Here is a 20,855-nt window from a genome sequence, read left to right as displayed (position 1 = left end):
GTACTTCCCGGTTTTCCCACTGTACCTCCTGTGAAAAGTTACTTTTGTCATCTTGACATACACTGGACAGAAAGACACACTGGCTTCGTTTGTTGATTTTAAACTCAAAAGTGCCTCTCTTATCTATCTCTGTACCAGCAGTCCGTGTGTTTGCACGTTTAGTTTGAATAAGCGTGGAGTCCTTCAAGGGCCAGCGTGAACGTCGGTCGTGTTACGTTTCCATCCTCCCTCTTCAGACCACTAAACCTGCTGCCTCTGACCGGAAAAATGGAGATTAATCCACACCTTTGTGATTTGCTTCGCTCCTTGTCAAGAACACCATTTCTCTAGGACAACAAGATGGATGCTGTAGTTAGAAGTGTAGTGTTTTTAAAGGCGTAGATTGGCAACGTGAGGGACCATTAGTGTTTGCCATTGAGTAGTAGCACATTAGCCTGCAGTGAGCATAGCCCTTGCCTTTCTTTATGCCTCTCCTGTCTTTTTGACAATCACTTTCTCAGACCGGAATCCCAACTCCTATTTGGTTGGTTTTCTTCTCATGAAATACAATAAATTAAAACCTACAGACCTTTTTTTAAAAAAAAGAAAAAGAAATCAATGTCATATTTGTGTTTAATTTGAATCTTGTGCTGGTATGGATGGAAGTTGATGCTGGTCAATTGTAACAGAAGAAAAGGCACTTTGTATCCCATATGTGATATCATGCAAAATCAATTATGCAGTCTTTTCCTCTTGGCTGTAAAGAGCATGGAGTCCCTATAGGTAAAATATATTTCCATGTTTCCATTCTTTCACACAAACATAAGGACGTTTGTGGGTGTTTTTGAGCAGTAACCTATGGGTAACCAAGCACCGCCAGGTACGTCATGGTTTTTGAAGATGCATCACCATGGAAATCACATAGGAAATTCTCTGTCACATCTTTTTTTTTTTATCCAGTCCATGTGTATGGTCATGTAAGCCGAGTTCAATGTAGCGCAAGACATCACAGCCGACTTCAATGCCTTTTGAAAGACACAATTAAAATAGAGATGTCACACCGCAAAGCACTGTGCAATCTCTACCAGTTCCTATGGTTACGCGCTTGTTTGCACCTCCAAAAACATGGCATACCTGGTTTGTGATGTACGTTTGTGTGAAAGAATGTTCATCAGAAACCCAAGGGACAAACTTTTGAAATGCATTTATTTTTCCAAGTTTCTGGCACACAATGTAAACTTTATTGCCCATGCTCCTGTGCTCTATAGCAAGGGTGTCAGTGAAATGTTCAGTAAGATCAAATCCATCAACAAAAGCTTTTTTTTGCATTTTAATTGTGACAATACTGCTGTTTTGAAGTTTGACCAGCAGAGGTCATCGTGGAGCAGTGTGATAGTCTGATACATGGCCATTTAGTGCTGCCTATGCCCTTTTCACACACCTGAAATGAATTTGACCTAAAATGTCAGAATTTCATTACTCAATGTCCTGAGGCACTGAGAGTTAAGATAAAGGCGATCGCAGGTGCATTTGTGTTTCTGCCTTGCATTGCAGTAAATAGTAAGTTAATACCTCAGGTGCAAGACTGTAAAAAATATTGTTGAATTTGTTGTTGCTGCCTGGTTTGGTTTGCAGTTTGCCGTGTCTAATGGACAAAACCTCAGGATGATGAAGAGGGACTCGATGAAAAGCAGACTCATAGAGGAACCTGGACCAAAGGGTGAGGAGAAACAATTAGAGTGGAAATGTAACGTGATTGTTTCTTATTATGTCAACTGTCCAAGGTAAAGCAGAGGACACTATACATACAGTACTAGTGATACAAGGCTATACTCTGGTGCAATTGCCAGTAAAGATAATAAACCTAAGAATAAAAATCTGGAGCTTTAGGGTTTAGTACATCATTTACATAAATTGCACCACCAAATGACAGGAATTGCACGAGGGAGGGGCAATATACACACACACACACACATACAGGAACCACATGAAAACACATCACTCCCTTGTCCCTGCAGACGGCCCATCTCTCCCGGTCCAACTCAAACAGTGCCTTGGCTTCTACTGACCGATCTGAAGGATCCCCTATCTTTCTCTCTCTCATTCAGATTGAAAAGTGCTTCATAAGCATGACTTTGAGTACAGTGTTCCCAAGCTAGGGTTAAATGACACAGTATTAAAAACATTATAAACGGTAAAACATTAACATAGAATAACAGTAGGAATTGTAGAAGGATTGTGTGTGTGTGTGTGTGTATATGAGAGTGTGAGTGCATGTGTGAATACTGTATGTGTGTCTGTCAATAGATTAGTTTACTTAGTCTCTTTCTTACACACACACACGCTCTCACTCTAGTTTGATTTATTTTATGTACTCAGATAACTACACACCGTATGAAATAATACGTAGTGACATGCTAGGTTTTTTATAGTAAAGCATCCATTTAGAGTAGCAGAAAATTATAGGTTGAATGAATCCAACTGCATGAGAAAACCACTATGCCAGAGATGTAAGAGACAGACAGTGAAGTGCTAGCTGTTTATGTCTTTTAATGTAGTGTTATTATGTCACTTCTAAAAGTGAGTCGTGCAGGTCATTACAGCTGATTGTCTGAAAGTCAGATTGACAGGTTAGGTGGTTGCATCAATGAATTGATAGCACATGCATTTTTGAAAGCTTTTTGTATACAAATCGTGGAAGGTTCTCATCATTTACAGTTCTAAGCTGAAATATGAATCAGTCGTATCATACCATAGGCTACCTGTCCTCCTCACAGGCACCTTAGAGGCTGAGTCTGCCAATGATGTAGGATACAACTAAAAAGCTGAAAATTCAAATTCCTCGGTGAAGTCAGTTTCACTTTACCTATAGAGTTCAGATAATAGGCGAGTGCAGATGCATGTAGGCTATACTCTGCTAGTCACAAACATGTTTTAGTAAAGCAAGGTTTAGTGGAATCCCTGTTATAAGGTCTGCGTGTCAAAAGTGTGCCGCTGACTATCAAAATACTGATGTGCTTTTTGAAGTTTGCTGTTAAAGGGAATGAGAGATTCCCAGTCATTCTCGTTGGTTTAAAGGATGTGATGCCCAATACACACCCATGACTGATTAAGAAACACAAAATTGCCTTTGCACCAGGCGCCCAGCATTTGATCACATAGTCGCATCACTACATTAGTGAATGTGGGCTGGCTACGCCTCTAATAGGTGGATTCGACTTGATGTATAGCCACCTGCAGCTGTCTTAAGCTGACTGCATATGTGATTATTTTTTTAGATTCTGATAAGTTTTGAGTTGTGCGTACGTCATGGTTGAAAACGTATCAGAATCTCAGAAATAATCACTTTAGCAGTCATCTTAAGATGGCTGCAGGCAGCTACATCAAGTCGAATTAATGTCTGTAAACTTTACACCTCTGCTCTGACCATACATTTCTGATTGTCAAAATAGGGCCCTTAAGTATTTTCTAATCTTTTAAGATGATACCTTTAAATCACACTTTAATAGCTGGGGAATTGTCTTTCCATGAAAACAGTTAACAGATAAATCATTAAAGCCCATATTTTCAGAAAGGGTTTTATTGTTATTGTATGGCTAAATAGCTTTGTGTCAGGGTCCAAGCAGTAAAAGTATTGTAGGTGCGGTAGGCTACGCTGGAGTTGGAACCTGTGAAGCGGATGGTATCACTCCCGCTGCATAGAATATCACACCAGAACTCGCTTTAGTACTGAGATGTTACATCTGTTGTAACATTCACCAGGTATTGTTTTTTGTTTGTTTGGTTTTTTTTAGTTAAACCTTTCTTTTGTTTATTTTTATGTTGTTTTTGGATCACATTTAAAGCATGTTCTATGTCTCTCCTGATCTTGATCCTTGGTTGATGGTTATCCAGTCATTGAGGACTGAGGAGCACAAATAAATCCAGTTAATGGAGAATTCCAAAATCCCCCCCCCCCCCCCCCCCCCCCCCCCAAAAAAAAAAAAAACCTAGGTAGACTATCGGGTCTACCTAGGAGGTCAAGATGCTGCAGCCAATGGCTAGAGCTGCCCGGCAGCCTCAGTGCTACTTTGGGGGCATGTTCATGAGCTCCCATGTCCCCCAGTGTAGCAGATAAATCTTCAGAGTTCTCCTTTAAGTCTTAGCAGTAACAGTCCTGAGCGTCCACACATTCTTCTTTTACCTAAGAATCTAAGATTTATAAGACTTAGTCATAGTAGTCATATTGGAAAGTTTTGTATGAAAATATTATGAGAATAACATGTAGCCTAAAGTTATGTACTTTTGGAAACCACAGTATTAAGAGAATATGAAAAGCTCAAAACAGTTTAGTGCGTCTTCAGTTGAATTTTGGTTTTGAGGAAGAATACTAATGTTGAGGTAGAGGAGCATAATGTAACGCAAATTACTTTGTCTCACGTACTCTTTAGCCGTCAATGACTAACTGACAAGGTCATCAGCTTTTAGTTGAAACCATATCAGATCTTGCATTCCAAAATGCTTGACACACATTTGTTTTGCATGTTACTTTGTGATATGATTTGTGTTGGACAGCAGTCAGTATATGTATGTCTGGATAGGAAAATAAATGTGTGTGCTGCTGAAGGTCTGTGCCGTTGAAGACACTTCATTATTTATTTACTTATTTTCTGAAAGAGTCCCTACGCTGCTCTCAGAACTCAAATGATGAAAGTAGCCTCAGCCAAAACTGACCCAGATAGCAAGAGGCTGGAGGAACACAGTGATCCGGTGGCGTTTTTGCTCATCGGTTGTTCGGCCGTCCACACTGGCGTGGATACTGACAATGCCCCGCTGTTATACCAGTTGTGGTCCAAACACCTCTTTATGTATATATACTGTATATATATATATATATATACATACATACACAGATACATACATTTTTGGACTTGTGCCAATAGGGCAGTGAAGCTGGTGACAGCTAACATGTGGGAGAGAAAGATGGGATGGGGAAATGAACGAGGTCGGACTCAAACCCGGGTCACCGTGAGCATGTGGACCTAAATATGGCATGGGAACTGTAGCTATGATGATGGTCCAACAGCAAATAAGAAGTGCCACTGGTGATCCGATATCTGCCCATCTGATGTTACTGTTTCGATGAGAAAGAGAACCTGGCCTGAAACAGCATGACTGACCCAACCTATGGCAAGATTGAATAAAATCATTATCCCAAATAAAGTACTGTTGTGTGTCTGGATGGAATCTGTTTTAAACTCTGTAAAATAAGTGAAGAGGGTTTTCCTGTGAAGAACTGTGACATGATTATTAAACTATATAAGATTAGTTCTGCAGTACTGAATACACCTCTTGTGATGTTCTGTAATATCTCCATAATATAGGCTTACTTACCCAGTTATGTTCAATAGTATAGTATTTTAGGACTTATATAATGTAGACACTATATAGTAGACAAAACAAATGAATAAATGTGACAACCTATAGCATGTCTGGCCCATCCAATCAGCGAGAAGCTCCCCCTCTCAAATGTTATCCAAACATTTCTGGGCGCAGTGGCTGGCCTGGCTCATTGAACCAAACATTTCTAGTCCTGGGCAATGAGCTCCATACCAAACAAACGGTCCTCTGTCCATCACAAAAGAGCTGCCTAGCTACATCTCTATGTGTGTGAGTGAGAGTGTGAGAGAGAGGCTGGCCTCTTGCATTCCCGTGAGTGACAGAAAAAGTGCATGACAACAACGACCAAAAGTTGGCCAAGTCATCCATTCGCGCAATGAGAGTAGAACATTAACCAACGTGGTGTTTTAAATGCTATAAGAGCTGCGGTTCGCGATTTGGTTGCACTACGGCGGAGAGGGACGGACTTGGACGCTTGTCAGGACTTCTAACGACTGCAACGAGGAGGGAGTGTGTTTTGTACACACTCAAGACGTTACTGATCAAATGGGGAAAAAGAAGGGTAACGCTGGCTTTTGGAAACTCTTCTCTACCCCTGCAAAAACATTTTGGGGATAAATAATCTACACGTGTGTTTCTAACGGACTCTTCTCCTGCATGGAAGTTGTCATTGTAAATGCCAGGAGACGTGGACAGCTGCAGGCGTGGATGTTGCACTGTTCAGCCGATGGATTTTATTTTAGCTTTAATAATCTGCTTATGAGAATAACATGTAGCCTAAAGTTATGTACTTTTGGAAACCACAAAGTATTAAGAGAATGCATTCTGCTTAAGTAATTCAGGCAAGATGCTATTCTTTTGCTTGATTTCCCATCTTTCTTCTTTTTCTTTTTTTCCCCATTTTTCCTTTTATATCCTATGCCAAAAACAGGCTACGTTGCACGGCTTCCCATGCATACATGCAAAACCTAGGGTAACTTAGAAAAGTCGGAGAAAACTATAGCCTGCCATTGCGCACTCTTCGCGATTGAGGCAAGTGAATGTCAGAAAATCATAGACATTTGAATTCTGCGCAGGCGTTTCAGACTATTGTAGACTTGTAGGCCTAATGTTTTAGATAAGAACTGCATGTTACATTTTACGTTGTAACATATTTCTCCTGATTTTGTAAATGTGTTTTGTTTATGTGCGTCCATTTCTCACCATGGGCCATCCTGGATCAGGGTTTAGACTTTAACTTTTTGGTTTAATGTTTGAAGTGCCATTTAAAAATTGATTCTTTGATGATATGTGATTGTGAGAGTGACATTCCCAGAATGCCATTTACATGTTAGTGTGAGAAAAAAAACAAGAGTATGCCACTTCCTGGCCAAATCCCCCTTCAATTGAGCAGCTTGGATCAATGTGTTTTGGTGGATTTAGGTTGTTAATTCCAACAATATATATGAGCAACAGTTCAGTCCTGCCATAGTTAGGTGAATAGAGTGTTTAAGCTGTTTTCTTTCTCTCTATTCGGATCTTTTTGTTTTGTTTTGTTTGGTTTTCCAAAATGCATACTTGATCAAGAGTTTAGACAGTGTGCATGGCATGACCCCCCAGAATCACAATTGTCTCAAGAGATAGTGCAGCTGTGTTGGAAATATGGGTCATCTTCGTGTTGTAACTTCTGTTTCTGAATCTTTGTCTATTAGACTTCTCATCAGAAGGAGAGGAGAGGAAAAAGAAATCACCAGTAAGATGCACCTCTTATATATGTTTCATATACAATAACATATACTGTTGTGTAAAGTTTAAGATATGCTGTCCAGTGTTACCGTTTTCGTCTTAAATAGTATAAAATGACATAAAATGTCTCTCGAAATGATCACCAACAACATACATAAAATGCATGAGAAATTATCCTTAATGGGACACTATACTGTTCAGTACTGTATACTGTACTGAAATTCAACTACTTCAGCAGGAACAGCCCTATAGAGATAACTAAAGACCAGTGTAACTCAGTACCTCTGTGATATTATAACATGTGGAAACAATGTGTGTAAGATGAACTCTCTCTCTCTCTCTCTTCCTTGAGACATTCCTCTCCCTTGCTCCTTTGGGGTTGAAGTGCAGCATCCTGTGGTGTGAATGGCCCATCTGTTGTCACATGGCTGCCATTAGGTTTTTAAAGGCATTACAACCAGTAAAGTAGTGTGGCGGAAAGTGCTGGAAATTTGGGGTTGTAAAAATGTCATCCACACCCTTAAAGACTCTCCTCAGGCTATGCCTGCAGGTCGTTATGTAATGGTTTTGGCCATACAGTTAGAAGATTCTAGTGGTTCTCTGACCAGCCTTGACCATCGTGAATATGCTCCTATTCAGAAACAATGGTGTACACACACTATGCTAAGGAACGGCCCGTCTGGCTGGCCCTGAGTCTATAGAGCAAATCATTCACTGCCTTGTCTCATGACTGCCTGTGTGTTGATTCAATCAGACAATATGCGGCACCAACTACCCAGTGAGCATTGGCTTCATCGTGGTCAACGAGTTCTGCGAACGCTTCTCTTACTATGGAATGAAAGGTAGGTGAAGGGCCTGGCAGTTTCCAGTGATGGTGAAGTCAAACTGTGTAACTTAACTATCTGGAGTGGGTGTGAGCAAATTGTAGTTCCTTGTAGCACTCTGGGGCTTCTCTCTGAGTGACCGTACACTCTTAGAAAAGAAAAGGTGTTATATAGAACCAAAAATGGTTGTAATGCATGCTTCATATATGGCATACCCAAATGGTTCTTTAAAGATTTCATCAAAGGAGCCCCTAAGGCCTACTACTGTAGACTTATAAGAAGACTTCTCAAGTACTGCCCTTCTGCTGTCACATTTGTCACTGGTGATGCAAAGTCTCCATTAGTAAACGTCCTGTCTTATCTCATCTTGTATCCTGTTATCTTGTCTCACCTCGTGTTCTGTTATCTTGACTCAATGTTGTGCATCTTCTGTGTGTTGTCCGTCTCTACCTCACGCCCCTGCTCTGCAGCGGTGTTGACCCTGTACTTCATACACTACCTCAAGTGGGACAAGGACCTCTCCACGGCCGTGTACCACGCCTTCAGCAGCCTGTGTTACTTCACCCCAATCCTGGGTGCTCTCATCGCTGACTCATGGCTGGGGAAGTTCAAGTGAGTCGAGACCTTCCCCTCTTCCGCTCAGGCTTTCACAATGCAACCTCAAACTGTTATTTACTTCTTTGCTAGACAGTACTTACTGCTTCACCAACATGAACAAAACGTCAGCTAAATGACTCAATATAAATGTTTGCTTCATCAGAGTTGATGTTCTCTCTCGCTCTGTGTGTGTGTGTGTGTGTGTGTGTGTGTCTTTTCCAGGACTATCATCTACCTCTCCATAGTGTATGTCCTTGGCCATGTGGTCAAGTCTGTTGGGGCCATTCCAGATGTGGGGGATAGCACTATGCACGTGTAAGTGAAATGATGTTCAAATGTTCATGGTATGTGTGTGCGTGCGTGCGTGCGTGCGTGCGTGCGCGTGTGTGTCTGCTGCAACTAAGCTAAATTGCAAGTGAAGCTGAACTCTGTGCGCTGCAGCCACTCTTGTCCTGTGTTCAGATGTGTTAGTACAGTACTGTATATGGGTGGTAATAGCGTACTGTTGTTGCTGCTTTGTCCTCATGTTCCAGAGTGCTGTCCATGGTTGGGCTGATCCTCATCGCCTTTGGCACAGGGGGGATCAAGCCCTGTGTGGCTGCCTTTGGTGGAGACCAGTTTGAGGAGGAGCATGTGAGTAAGGGATACTGTACTGTATTGTCAGCTGGTCGTTTTCGGAAATAACTGTAAGTCCCGACCGGGCCCTGACGTACAGCGGAGGGACTTATTTTCCAATAATGACCTGCGGACAAATTACATTATCCCTCTTATTATAAGGCGACTTACCAAAACAAGAAAAGAAACTTAACAAGATGTTTTTTTCACAGACCTGTTGCCATTGACAGCAGTCATTATATACTTTGCAGGGGTCATTATACAGATTTAGCTGACCTCTGAACATTGGGGAGGCCCAGCATAGCCATATCACCAGCATAGCCATGACTAGTCCCTGATGTACTGCAGATGTAAAGTAATCATCCATAGGTCATACAATTCACTAAAAAAGGTCATTCTTTTGGGGGGGGAAAATCCGTTCCTCTTTCCTAAAATATTTGTTCCTCTCTCCCTCAGACGGAGGAAAGAAGGAAGTTCTTCTCCATCTTCTACATGTCCATCAATGCCGGGAGCGTCCTGTCAACGGTCATCACACCCATACTGAGAAGTCAGTTTGAGTAATATCACCAATTTCAAAACAAAAATGGCCAAATGTAATGGATTGATATCAGCCAAGACCAGGTTTGACCTGTCACTAAGCGTGTGATTACAGTTAGATGGAATGCAGTGAATCTCTTGTTGACTTCTGGCAGTAAAGTTATCTGATAAGATTAGGTGTTATCTATAGAGATCAAGATTAAATCTTTTATCAAAAGCAATTATCCAGTACTTTGCTGATGGCGAAATGCTATATTCCTGTTTTGCTTCACCAATTCATCAGATTATCTCAAATTTTATTGAACAGTCAATCAGTCAATGTTGCCAACGCACCATTGCGCAGTGTCAGATATTTTTGCAGTAGGCGTCTTGCTGTCTCTGTAATCCCCTCTGATTGGATCCCACTGATGGCGCTGGTGGTGTAGTGTGTGTGAGCTCTCTGCTCTCTGTGCTTCTGCTTCACAGGTGATGTCCAGTGTTTCGGTGCAGACTGCTATGCCCTTGCTTTTGGAGTTCCCGCAGTTTTAATGATCATTGCTCTGGGTGAGACACACACACACACACACACACACACACACACACACACACACACACACACACACACATGCTCACTCTCTCTTTCTCTCACACACACATAAACACACAGACACCTACTCACGCTCACTCTCTCTCTCTTTCTCTATCTCTCTCACATAAACACACACACACACACTCTCTCTCTCTCTTTCTCTCTCTCACATAAACACACACATATACACTCTTTCTTTCTCTCTCTCTCTCTCTCTGTCACACACAAATAAACACACACGCACGCACACACACACACACACTCAGGGCTAGAGAACAAAATGAAAGCCTGTGCCTGGCTTTTATACTCTCATTACAGATCCCCCTGCACTTTTGATGCATTAGACAGCGCTGGCTGTGAATAACTGTCTCATTCGGCGCATTGGGGGGGGGGGGGGGGGGGGGGGGGAACAACACGGTGTGTTTGGATAGTGCATGCTTGGGCTGAGCGCGGCCAGTGAGCCATGAAGCCCCTATGGAGGAAGGGACCCCATCAGCATAAAACCGCAGTGCTGCCGCGGCTGCAGCGGCCACCGAGCTGCCAGTCAAAACAGCAGCCCTGCCACAACACGTTCGGTCCGACTCTATAGATAGAAACGCCATGGCCATCAGCTCGCCCCATAGGCTGTGGTGTATAGTACATTGTGTACATTGAGTGTCTAGGGAGACCTAAACAGTGGGCTGTCATTTTGCATCTTCTTCAAGATGGTCTCCCCCCAAGTTGATGGCTCTATTTCGGAGAGTCTGGAAAGAAATCCCCTGATGTGTCTGATTCTGAGTACATTAGTGTTAAATGGCAGTGTTGATGAAGTTCTGTTATTATTTTTCTAATTGCAGTGGTGTTCATCGCGGGCAGTGGGCTGTACAAGAAGAGTCCCCCAGAAGGGAATGTCCTTCTGCACGTGTGCAGATGCATTGGCGTGAGTATCCTCATCAGGACCACGCTATTGCCTTTTTAAATGAGCATTATAATGACGTCATTATTATGTAATTATATTTACGTATATGTAATTGTATGACTGTAATTAGCTCACCAGTATGACGTGAGGTCATAGATGTAATTTAACACGTGGATTGCCTTGGCTCTTGACCATGCATCTGACCAGTGACTCCTTCCGTCTTTAGTTTGCCATCAGCAACAGGTGGAGGGCCACCATGCAGGAGCCCAAGAGAGAGCACTGGCTGGACTGGGCACAGGAAAAGTATCCGGTAATTCAAACAGACCCTTTCACCCTAATGACTTTAACGAACCCTGGCTTTCATTATGTGTGCCGGTTCAGAGGGAAGTACCAAAACACATCCACATCATCGTCCAGTGATGATGCTAGAGGCTCCACGGCCTGCAGCGTCAGTGGTTGAATTTAACACATTGTTATTAAGTTACTGTAGCAACAAGGATATTATGTTGTCTAAATGAATCATAAATGTCCAAAAGTCAGTGAAGCTCGCTCAATTCATCTCTCTCTCTCTCTCTCTCTCTCTGTGTGTGTGTGTGTGTGTGTGAGAGAGCAGAAACGCCTCATCTCAGAGATCAAAATGGTGCTGAGGGTGCTGGTCTTGTACATCCCCCTGCCCATGTTCTGGGCTCTGTTTGACCAGCAGGTAAGACAATATTAATATTGGCCAAGGCCAGATTTGACTTACCCGTAATTTCCCGACTATTAGCCGAGGCCTATACATTGATTTTGCAAAATTTCTTTAGCTATGAGGTTAATACAGGGGGGCAGTTAATATGGTGTTAATATGGTTTTGTTTCTTTTAGCTTGCATAAAACACTGTCCTGCGGCTTATACACAATGCGGCTTATATGCGGGAAATTACTGTAGTATCTATAGAGATAAATGTCAAAATTAAATCTTATATCAACATCCTCAGCTGTCCTAAATATGTTTTTAAAAATATAATAGACCTTTCAATCACTTTGTGGAAACAAAATGAAGAAAGGTGCAAGCCTCTGTTGAATTGAGGATGTCAGAGAAATCGGATAAAATACCCACAATTTCTAAGGGAAATAATTTTATTAGATTGAATCCAATTGAATTATAGCGCAAGCAACAGGAAAATCACTGACCTCACACAAAGGACCAGAAGTTGAAATTGAATATGAAAATGAGTGCACTCTTAAAAGACGGACAAGGTACAGAGAGACCCTTTGTGCGACATTAAATCTTGCGACTAAAAGCCGAGGCCCATATGCCGGTAGAGCAGAGGAGAAGTGTTTTATTAGGCACTTAATCAAGTGTATGATGAGCTGAGGGCCAGTGGCAGCCTAATGGAGGCTGTGGACTGGAAATGATGGGTAATGGCCATTACCAGGCCTGTTTCCTGAGCTCAGCGCAGCGGGCGAGGACTAACTGTCCCTCTCTCCTCTGTCTCTCTCCGCTACAGGGGTCCCGCTGGACTCTACAGGCCACCCGCATGAACATGGACTTTGTGAGTTTCTGTTTAATTGTTTGTTTGTATGTTTGTTTGTTTGTATGTGTGTTTGTGTGTTTGTCTGCTTGTGCAGTTATGTAAATGGTGACCCTTTTCTGTCAGTGACTGTCATTGATGTCCATTAATGCTCCAGTGTTGCATTGAAAATACCGTGCTAAAGGCTGATTTATTGTACAGCTCTTATACGTAATCAGTGTTCGTGGCGGCCATGTTGTTGACATAGCCAATGCATAGATAGGCTATATCAATACAGTATATCAAATTTTAGATAGGCTATATCAATATATCAAAATTTAACACGATTGTATGTTGTAGAGAGGAAGGAAAAGAGGAGTTGAGCTGGCGCAGTAGAGATTTGTGGCTAGCTAGGAAACTTTCAGCCAACTCCTCACAACAAAGTCTGTTGTTCTCACCATTATTATATTGACATTATTAATACTATATTGTACTAAATCTGCGCACTACAGGGGGATGTCATGTTTGGCTACTTTCAGTGGGAATAAGCTCTGTAGTCCATGAGTGCTACACACTAGAGCTGTGTTCATGTGTGGGTTACACTTACACACAGTAGCCTATAGACCCTTTTCACGCTAACGTCAGACACTTTCCGCTTTGAAGCTTTGCTGGGTATCAGTTCATCCGGCATAAGCTAAAGCTACAGTATGGTGATACTAGCTCTGTAGTCCATGAGTGCCACACACTAGAGCTGTGTTCATGTGTGGGTTACACACAGTACATACTGTAATTCCATTGTCTGTGAGGACATTGTATTTCACTTAGCTTTTTAGTTTCCTAGTTTTCAAACGTAATGGATCAATATCAGCTATGACCAGATTTGACCTGTCACTGAGCTTGTGATTACAGTTAGATGGAATACAGTGAATCTGTTGTTGACTTCTGGAAGTAATGTTATCTGATAAGATTAGGTGAGATCAAGATTAAATCTTTTATCAAAAGCAATTATCCAGTACTTTGCTGATGGCGAAATGCATTCATGTTTTATATCACAGGGACCATTTGTGTTGAAGCCGGATCAAATGCAGGTAAAAACATCTTTATCTTTATTTCTATCTCTCTCCCTCTCCCTTTGTTATATCCCTGTATAACACCCCCCCCCCCTCCACACACACACACACACACACACACACACACACACACACACTCTATCTCACTCTCACTCAGTCATTTACCACAAAAATATACTCATTTACTCAGATTTATTGGCCATCCCTGCGCATTAAAATCCCCGTGACCTCAACTAACCCATAAAAACATGTTCAAGAACAGGTTGTCATTTTACTCCAGCAATGACTGTCTCCTCGTTTTACAACCTCTGCGCCCTATTCCAACCTTGTGTCATTGCAATTTCACGTGTGATTGTCCCCTCCTCTCCCATTGTAAAGATGCTCAACGCCCTGCTGATCCTGGTGTTCATCCCTGTCTTTGACATGGGCCTGTACCCGCTCATCGGCCTGTGCAAGATCAAACTCACGTGAGTCCTCCTGTTAACGTGGATATTAAAAGTTAAATGCTGAAGCGGTGTAAAAGTTTTGCACAGTCAACGTGAGGCGCACATGGGAAAGAGATATGGGACATGACTATGCTCAGTTATTTATTTACTGTTAGACTTATATGGAAAGTACATTGAAGGTCGATGTAATTTCATCTGCACATTTAGAACTTGGAATTGAATATTAACAGGTATAACTTCATTCATGTCATTATCTCTCGTCACATCTCTCGTCACGTCATTATCTCTCTCTCTCTCTCTCTCTCTCTCTTTCTCTCTCTCTCTCTCTCTCTCTCTCTCTCTCTCTGTCTGTCTCTCAGGCCTCTTAGGAAGATGGCCGTCGGCATGATTTTCGCTGCCCTGGCCTTTGGAGCCGCCACGTTTGTAGAGCGCAGCGTCATTGTAAGCTTTTTTATGCTGCTGAACTTTTCTGTTCAAATCTGGCCCCTTCAAAACAGTTTTACACTTTTAGAAGCACATTATTGATGGTGTACAACGGTTTAATCGTTTTTTAGGAAACTGTGGTGGAGCCCCCACCTGCAAGGACAAGTTTGCTCCAAGTGTTGAACCTCGCACAGGAAGACGTGAGGGTGAACGTCGAGGGCCACGCAGACCTCTTTCCTCAACCAATCAAGCCCTATGAGGTATGAATTGCATGCCAGTATTCATCAACATTTGTTTGCATTATGATGAGACATAGACAACATTTAGAGTTAGATAGTATGCCTTGACGTGTACACAAAGTTTTCTTTGGTTGTTTCTGTTGGAAATGACAAATACGGTAAATTAGGAAGGTGTGTTTGAGGCTCGAATGGCTAATGGAGGCATTGCTGCCAGATGACTTTATTTGACTGAATAGTTCTTGAACTTCAGGACTTCATATCCTTCATGTAACTGGTGGCACGCCTGTGGACTAAAATCTTTTTTTTGTGCCTCTTTAGGATCCTATGGAGTACAAGAGTGTTCATTTGAATGACTTTAAACAGGCCCTCACTCTCACACTGACTGTCAATGGGGCAGATCGCCACTGCGTTAAGACCTTCACCGAAGAGGAGGCCTATACTCTGATCATAAGCAATAGCGTCCTAAAGGCCGATTGTAGCCTGGTAAGACAAGACTACTTCTGTCAACTATCACAGACTATTCCAAAGTGTGATGTTTTATGCTTCCAATAGTGTGTACTTGCAATAGATAATACTATTAACCAAAAATGTCTTGGATAACTGAGATTTTAATGTGTGAACATTGAATTTAACACAGACTGTTCTTATAGAAACTGGGCATGGGTTAACAGAGAGGAGATGGACTATTAAACCAGATGGTCGTAGTTCTAAGTGTCAATTGGTCTTCTCACTCACATGTCTTTACTTCACAGTTAAAGGACAACATCATTAAATCTGAAAATGGAGAAGCACATCTGAGGTACAAGCACATTGCAAACTGCTCACATATTTTTAGGATTAGAGTAAGTAGTCTAACTAGGCTGGGTGAACCCTGTCTAAACTTTTGGCGAATTTTGAGCTTATATATGGTGATAGCCAGACTATAGTCTAACTGGTTTCAGATATGTCCTCTGCACTATATGCACATTTTTGTCAAATGGATGACACGATGCTGACATGCTGACATTGTGTGTGAAGGACTCCCACGCACATGAACAGAATCTCTATGTGGGGAAAACTCGGCATGCCACTTAGCAGCGTGGTGGTTTAAATAGCAAAGATGCATATCATATGGTTAATGTTATGCTTACCTTAAGGAGAACGAATCATTAGAGATGAACTAATTAGATTCTACAAAGACAAAGTAAGTAGAGGCCAGCACTGTTAAGCCACACTCCAAACTGTAGGCAATGGATAGGGCAGGCTGATGACCAACCTGGACTTGTGCAAATGACGAGAAAAGCCTTACATTGTCCTTACATTTATGATTTTCATGTAACTTTCTTATACCAAATAGGAAATGCAAGCAATGACATATGACCAACTCTCCCCCCCTCTCTCTCTCTCTCTCTCTCTCTCTCTCTCTCTCTCTCTCTCTCTCTCTCTCTCTCTCTCTCTCTCTCTCTCTCTCTCTCTCTTTAATTGGGTTCAAAATGATGTTTTATTGTAAGGTAACATTCAAGCTAGATCTGTTGCATGAAGGAGAGTGAGAGGACACCCATGTCCCTCTTGTACGTATGTTTGATAAATAACTCTCATCTCATATCATGGTTTTAATGCACGATCAGAATACAAACTATAGAATTAGTGTTATTTGCTCTTTTTTGTTTTGAAAAAAAAGTGTTGTGAGAGATCAGGGGCAAATAAAAAAGGTCCAGGGTGTAGTCGAATGCCCATGCCTAATGATGCCACTGAGTAAATCCTACCCGACTGCGCGCCGCTTCATTCAGATCTGATCCCATTTACATAATGCCCATCGAAAATACTTGGACGTGACTAGAACCGCATAAGTTTGGAGTTCCAATTGTCGGAATATGTTGTTCAGATTAGTGGCCCAATGACTTGATGTGCGTATAACTTACACTTATGTCTGAAAGCAGTTAGTAATTGATTGACTTAGATAAGAGATCTCTGCAAGCATTATATTCATAATTAATGAATATATGTGTCAAAGTTAATGAATTAACTTTGACACAGAGGCATCCAGTTATTAACTGGCTACTCAGGAAAATGTCTGACACATTGGTGCGTTGTTATTTTAGGTTTATAAACACCCTTTCAGAGGATTTCAACATAACTGTTGGAGCTAAAAGTTTCCATGTTCCGGGGGGAGGTGCAGTCTCAAATGGTGAATTTGTGGACAGAGAAGAGTGAGTAGCCTACAATGTATTATAACAATGTAATAATATAAACATTTGACGTTTTCTTTGTCTTTTATCAATTGCAGTTTTTTTGTGTTTTTGTTTTTGAAAAAATATTGAACCTTTTGTTATAATTTGTGTATAATTGCATAATAGCATAAATGACGCCTACCCAACTTGCATCACTGTTTAATGCTACTACCAGTCTTTGAAGTCTGGAGAATGTCATTTATTTTTCTTCCTTGACTTCCACTCCGATCACCAGCCAAAGCTCCCAATTAATTTAGGCAGATTACAAATATGCTATTGTATGGAGTGATATGGACGTTCTGTAACATGTTAGTCATGTAATAACTTGCAAACTCCTTAATGCTAAGGAGGCCTTACAATGGCTGTGCATTAGCTGACAATGGATAAATTGGACAATGACATGAAATTTAGGAGGTCATACGAATGGTCTAAAATTTCTGCTATTCAGGAAACTCCTGAGAAACCCATACCTGATATTTGAAAATATTGTTCCTTCCCTTTCCTCTATTTTTGACAGGTACCCAGCTGTGAGATATGAAAGCGGCTCGACGAACTCTACTTTGAACCTCGGGCTCCTAGACTTTGGTGCATCATACTCTATTATTCTGAGAGGGGTAAGGGTTCCATCGTATGCATGGGAGCCAATAGGCTACATATCTGTCCTTATGTGCAACCGGCCCCTTAAGACCTTAACAGAGGAATTTAGAACTCCTTAAACTCATGTACTTTCCATTCAGAAAAATGTGACTGGGCAAACCCCATTTACGATAAGGAGTTACACATTTACGGAGAGTCATTGGATTGCAGATACTTGTGTTAATGTTATGTTTTAACCAGGGGAAACTGAATTGAATACAGGATTCACTTGATCTCTGAGTAGCTCTTACGTATATCAGGGGGCTAGCAGAATATCACTGTTAGCCTATTCATGGGTTTCATCAGGTCCCTTTCCACAGGTGTATAAAATCAAGCACCTTGATTATCAATGCAGACTCCATGGTGCTTGATTAATACACCTGTGCAAAGGGACCTGATGAAACTCATGAATAGTTTTCTTCTATGTCTAGGATGTGAGCCACAGCTAAAAAAGCTTCTCAGTGAGTGGATTATGTGTATTGTATGGAAGCCACACTGCTGTTCAATTACATGTAAACCCAAAATGGTGAAAACCAGTGACAGTATTAATCCGTTAGAAATGGGATTATACAAAAATAGCATGTTGTTTAGCTTACCCTCTTGAGCTATATAGAACCTGAAGCATGAGGGCATACAACTCAAATAAAAGGTGTTGTGTGTATGAGGATGTAAATCACTTGATGATGGTGATTTCAGATATTAATATTATCAATAACCAATAATTCATATATCAACAATTTATGTTTATCCCTCTAATGCTGGGAATATTTGAGTCACCCATGCCTTACTGGCTATCCGAACAGATCCATTTAGAGCTTTGGTGTTTGGTGTGTTAGGTTAGCCTGGTCCTACCATATGAAAACTGAGCGGAAGTACGCAGGAAGGCGGAGCCAGGTTAGTCTTAGGTCAGATATGCCAGATGTGTTGACACAGTTCCTGCTCTCTGTCACCAATGGCAACGTTTAGGTTGGGCTCTATATACTGAACGTCAGAACTAATGCACCCGCGTAGGCTCTCGTTTGGGTTGGCCGCCATGCAGCTGTTTGGGTTAGAGGGGGGAAGGGGGGTGATGATGGACCTCAGGAGTCGCCGCTTCTATTATTTTCACAAATTCCCGTCTGCCGACCACACACACACACGCACACACACACACACACACACACACACACACACACACACACACTGCAGTGTCGTCATCGCCTCACCATGTTTGGTGCTTGGCTCCTGAAGCTTGAGCAGATCCAGCCGAAGAAAACAAGGGAGCTGGACGAGACACAAATATGTTTGCTGCAAACACAACACACTGCCCCCGGGGGAAGGCCAGACAGGTTGCAGATGAAAACGCCTGACAAGAGTCTGATTAGGGGATCAATCACCATGTCCCTACATGGAGACCAAGCGCAACTGATGGCCTGGAGGGGTTTGCCAGGCAGACAGGGGAACTAGGCTTTGTTTGGGTTAATCTAAATTAAAAAAAAATTATCTTGGCTTCATTGAAAATTAGGGCTACCCTCAGTGACAATCCAAAAATAAATAAAGATTGAATGAATGAATGATCTAATAGCTCTGATCTGGCTGCTTTCAGTCTCCAGAGAATGTCGAGACTGTTATCATCGAAGATGTCCAGGCCAACAACGTCCACATCGCTTGGCAGGTCCCTCAGTATGTCCTGCTGACGGCGGGGGAGGTCATGTTCTCCATCACAGGCCTGGAGTTCTCCTACTCACAGGTGAGGTGCATCTTCAGATCACTGTTCTTCTCTCGAATGTTCATCACCACATGTGTCTTAGTTCTTCTTAGAACCAACCATCTAGAATTAGCAAGAAGACAATAGCTGGCATACATATGCACTTTCTGAGGCAATTGCTCTGTCGCTAGTTTGGAGTTTTTACGGTTTTGAAATGGAGTTGGCGTTGGGAGTTGGAGTTTAACACTGTGTTAAACTCCAAACAAGCGACAGAGCAATGCCCCTCTATGTCTTATTTGTATGCATCAGCCGTCAAAAATATCTGACAGGATGTGAGCCTTAGGGACTGTTTTTTTGTTTTTTCCTAGGCTCCAGCTAACATGAAGTCAGTGCTTCAAGCTGGCTGGTTGATGACTGTGGCATTTGGGAATGTGATTGTGCTGATTGTGGCAGAAGGAGCTGGCATGGAACAGGTAAGATTGTATCTTAAGAATGTACACTATTACATTCTACCCTAGTAGAGTTTTATGACTTTATAACTTTACTTTTTGTTTCAGTCATTTTCTATTTTATGTGTGCTGATTTTCAGTTTACTGCATAGCTACCTCAAAACACCAATGTGGAATTCTATGGGCTTTGAGTTGTGTTGAACGCACCCACACACCACTCTTGTGTTGACTTGCATTATATTTAATACAGCAGCCACCCATGGAACAATGTAGGATACTATTACAAGACTTCAGTGGATATTTAGACATGGTCAAAACTGTTGTTTCTTCACTTCCTGTTGCTATTTCTAGGTTATTCTTAGATGTTTCTATTTTTTTCTTTGAAGCCACATACCACTTTGAAATGTTTCGATGATAGTGTCCCATTACATAATGAGGTATCTACAAGCATTTGACTCTGGACACAGAGTTTGGTTCAAAGGAAGATAAAACTTTCCTCTCTAATTTTAATGTTTTGTCTGTATTTGTGTGGTACCCAGTGGATGGAGTTCCTCCTCTTTGCTTGCCTGCTGGTTGGAGTCTGCATCATCTTCTCCATCATGGCCTACTTCTACACCTACGTGGACCCAGACCACCTCGACAAGATGCACGGAGACGACACAGTGGAGTACACCGAGGACGACCTCAAAAAGAATCCGAAAGACGGCGTGCAAATGCGTGCCATTGGAGAGGACGATGGACATAGTACCAAAATGTAGCGCAGAAATTCCTTTGCAGTATTTTGTTGTTTACAGTTAACATAGGTTAAGTAAACACATCCTGGCGTCAGTCTGACAATACTATTTAAAAGTAGCATCATTGTGATTCTCTGGCCTGTTTTTGTGGCTTAAATATGGAACACTTTTGAAAGATACGCATTGTACCGTGCAAATCTTACCAATGCTGACATAAATGATTTTAACACGTTGCTATTGAAATGTGTAGAATAGATTATGAAAAAAAAGTATTTGTGCCTTGATGTTATTGTAAGTCACAAGATTGTACTCTTTCTTAAATTTTGTATAAGCTCTGTGATTGTAAT

General features: G+C 41.7%; 1 protein-coding gene across 2 annotated transcripts; it reads left to right on the top strand.

Moving 5' to 3' along the window:
* Nucleotides 1–228: 228 nt before the first annotated feature.
* slc15a2 (solute carrier family 15 member 2) lies at nt 229–20,812 on the top strand. Of its 2 annotated transcripts, none has more exons than XM_062534379.1 (23): nt 229–1,699; nt 7,050–7,090; nt 7,838–7,925; nt 8,378–8,519; nt 8,727–8,819; nt 9,038–9,137; nt 9,576–9,666; nt 10,122–10,199; nt 11,061–11,143; nt 11,349–11,432; nt 11,736–11,825; nt 12,612–12,656; nt 13,670–13,702; nt 14,063–14,151; nt 14,490–14,571; nt 14,685–14,813; nt 15,111–15,275; nt 15,545–15,591; nt 16,874–16,981; nt 17,520–17,616; nt 19,224–19,367; nt 19,694–19,798; nt 20,314–20,812. In XM_062534379.1, the coding sequence occupies exons 1-23, from the start codon at nt 1,645–1,647 to the stop codon at nt 20,530–20,532; spliced, it is 2,208 nt and encodes a 735-aa protein (XP_062390363.1). In that variant the 5' UTR covers nt 229–1,644; the 3' UTR covers nt 20,533–20,812. The 2 variants fall into 2 exon arrangements, with proteins under 2 accessions (XP_062390363.1, XP_062390364.1); XM_062534380.1 differs by lacking the exon at nt 229–1,699 and adding an exon at nt 5,811–5,920.
* The last annotated feature ends 43 nt before the right edge of the window (nt 20,813–20,855 follow it).

This window comes from Sardina pilchardus, chromosome 4, assembly GCF_963854185.1.
Source record: "Sardina pilchardus chromosome 4, fSarPil1.1, whole genome shotgun sequence".
Taxonomy (NCBI): Eukaryota; Metazoa; Chordata; class Actinopteri; order Clupeiformes; family Clupeidae; genus Sardina; species Sardina pilchardus.
Note: the sequence above shows the minus strand (reverse complement) of the source record. Positions and strands in the feature narration are given on the sequence as shown.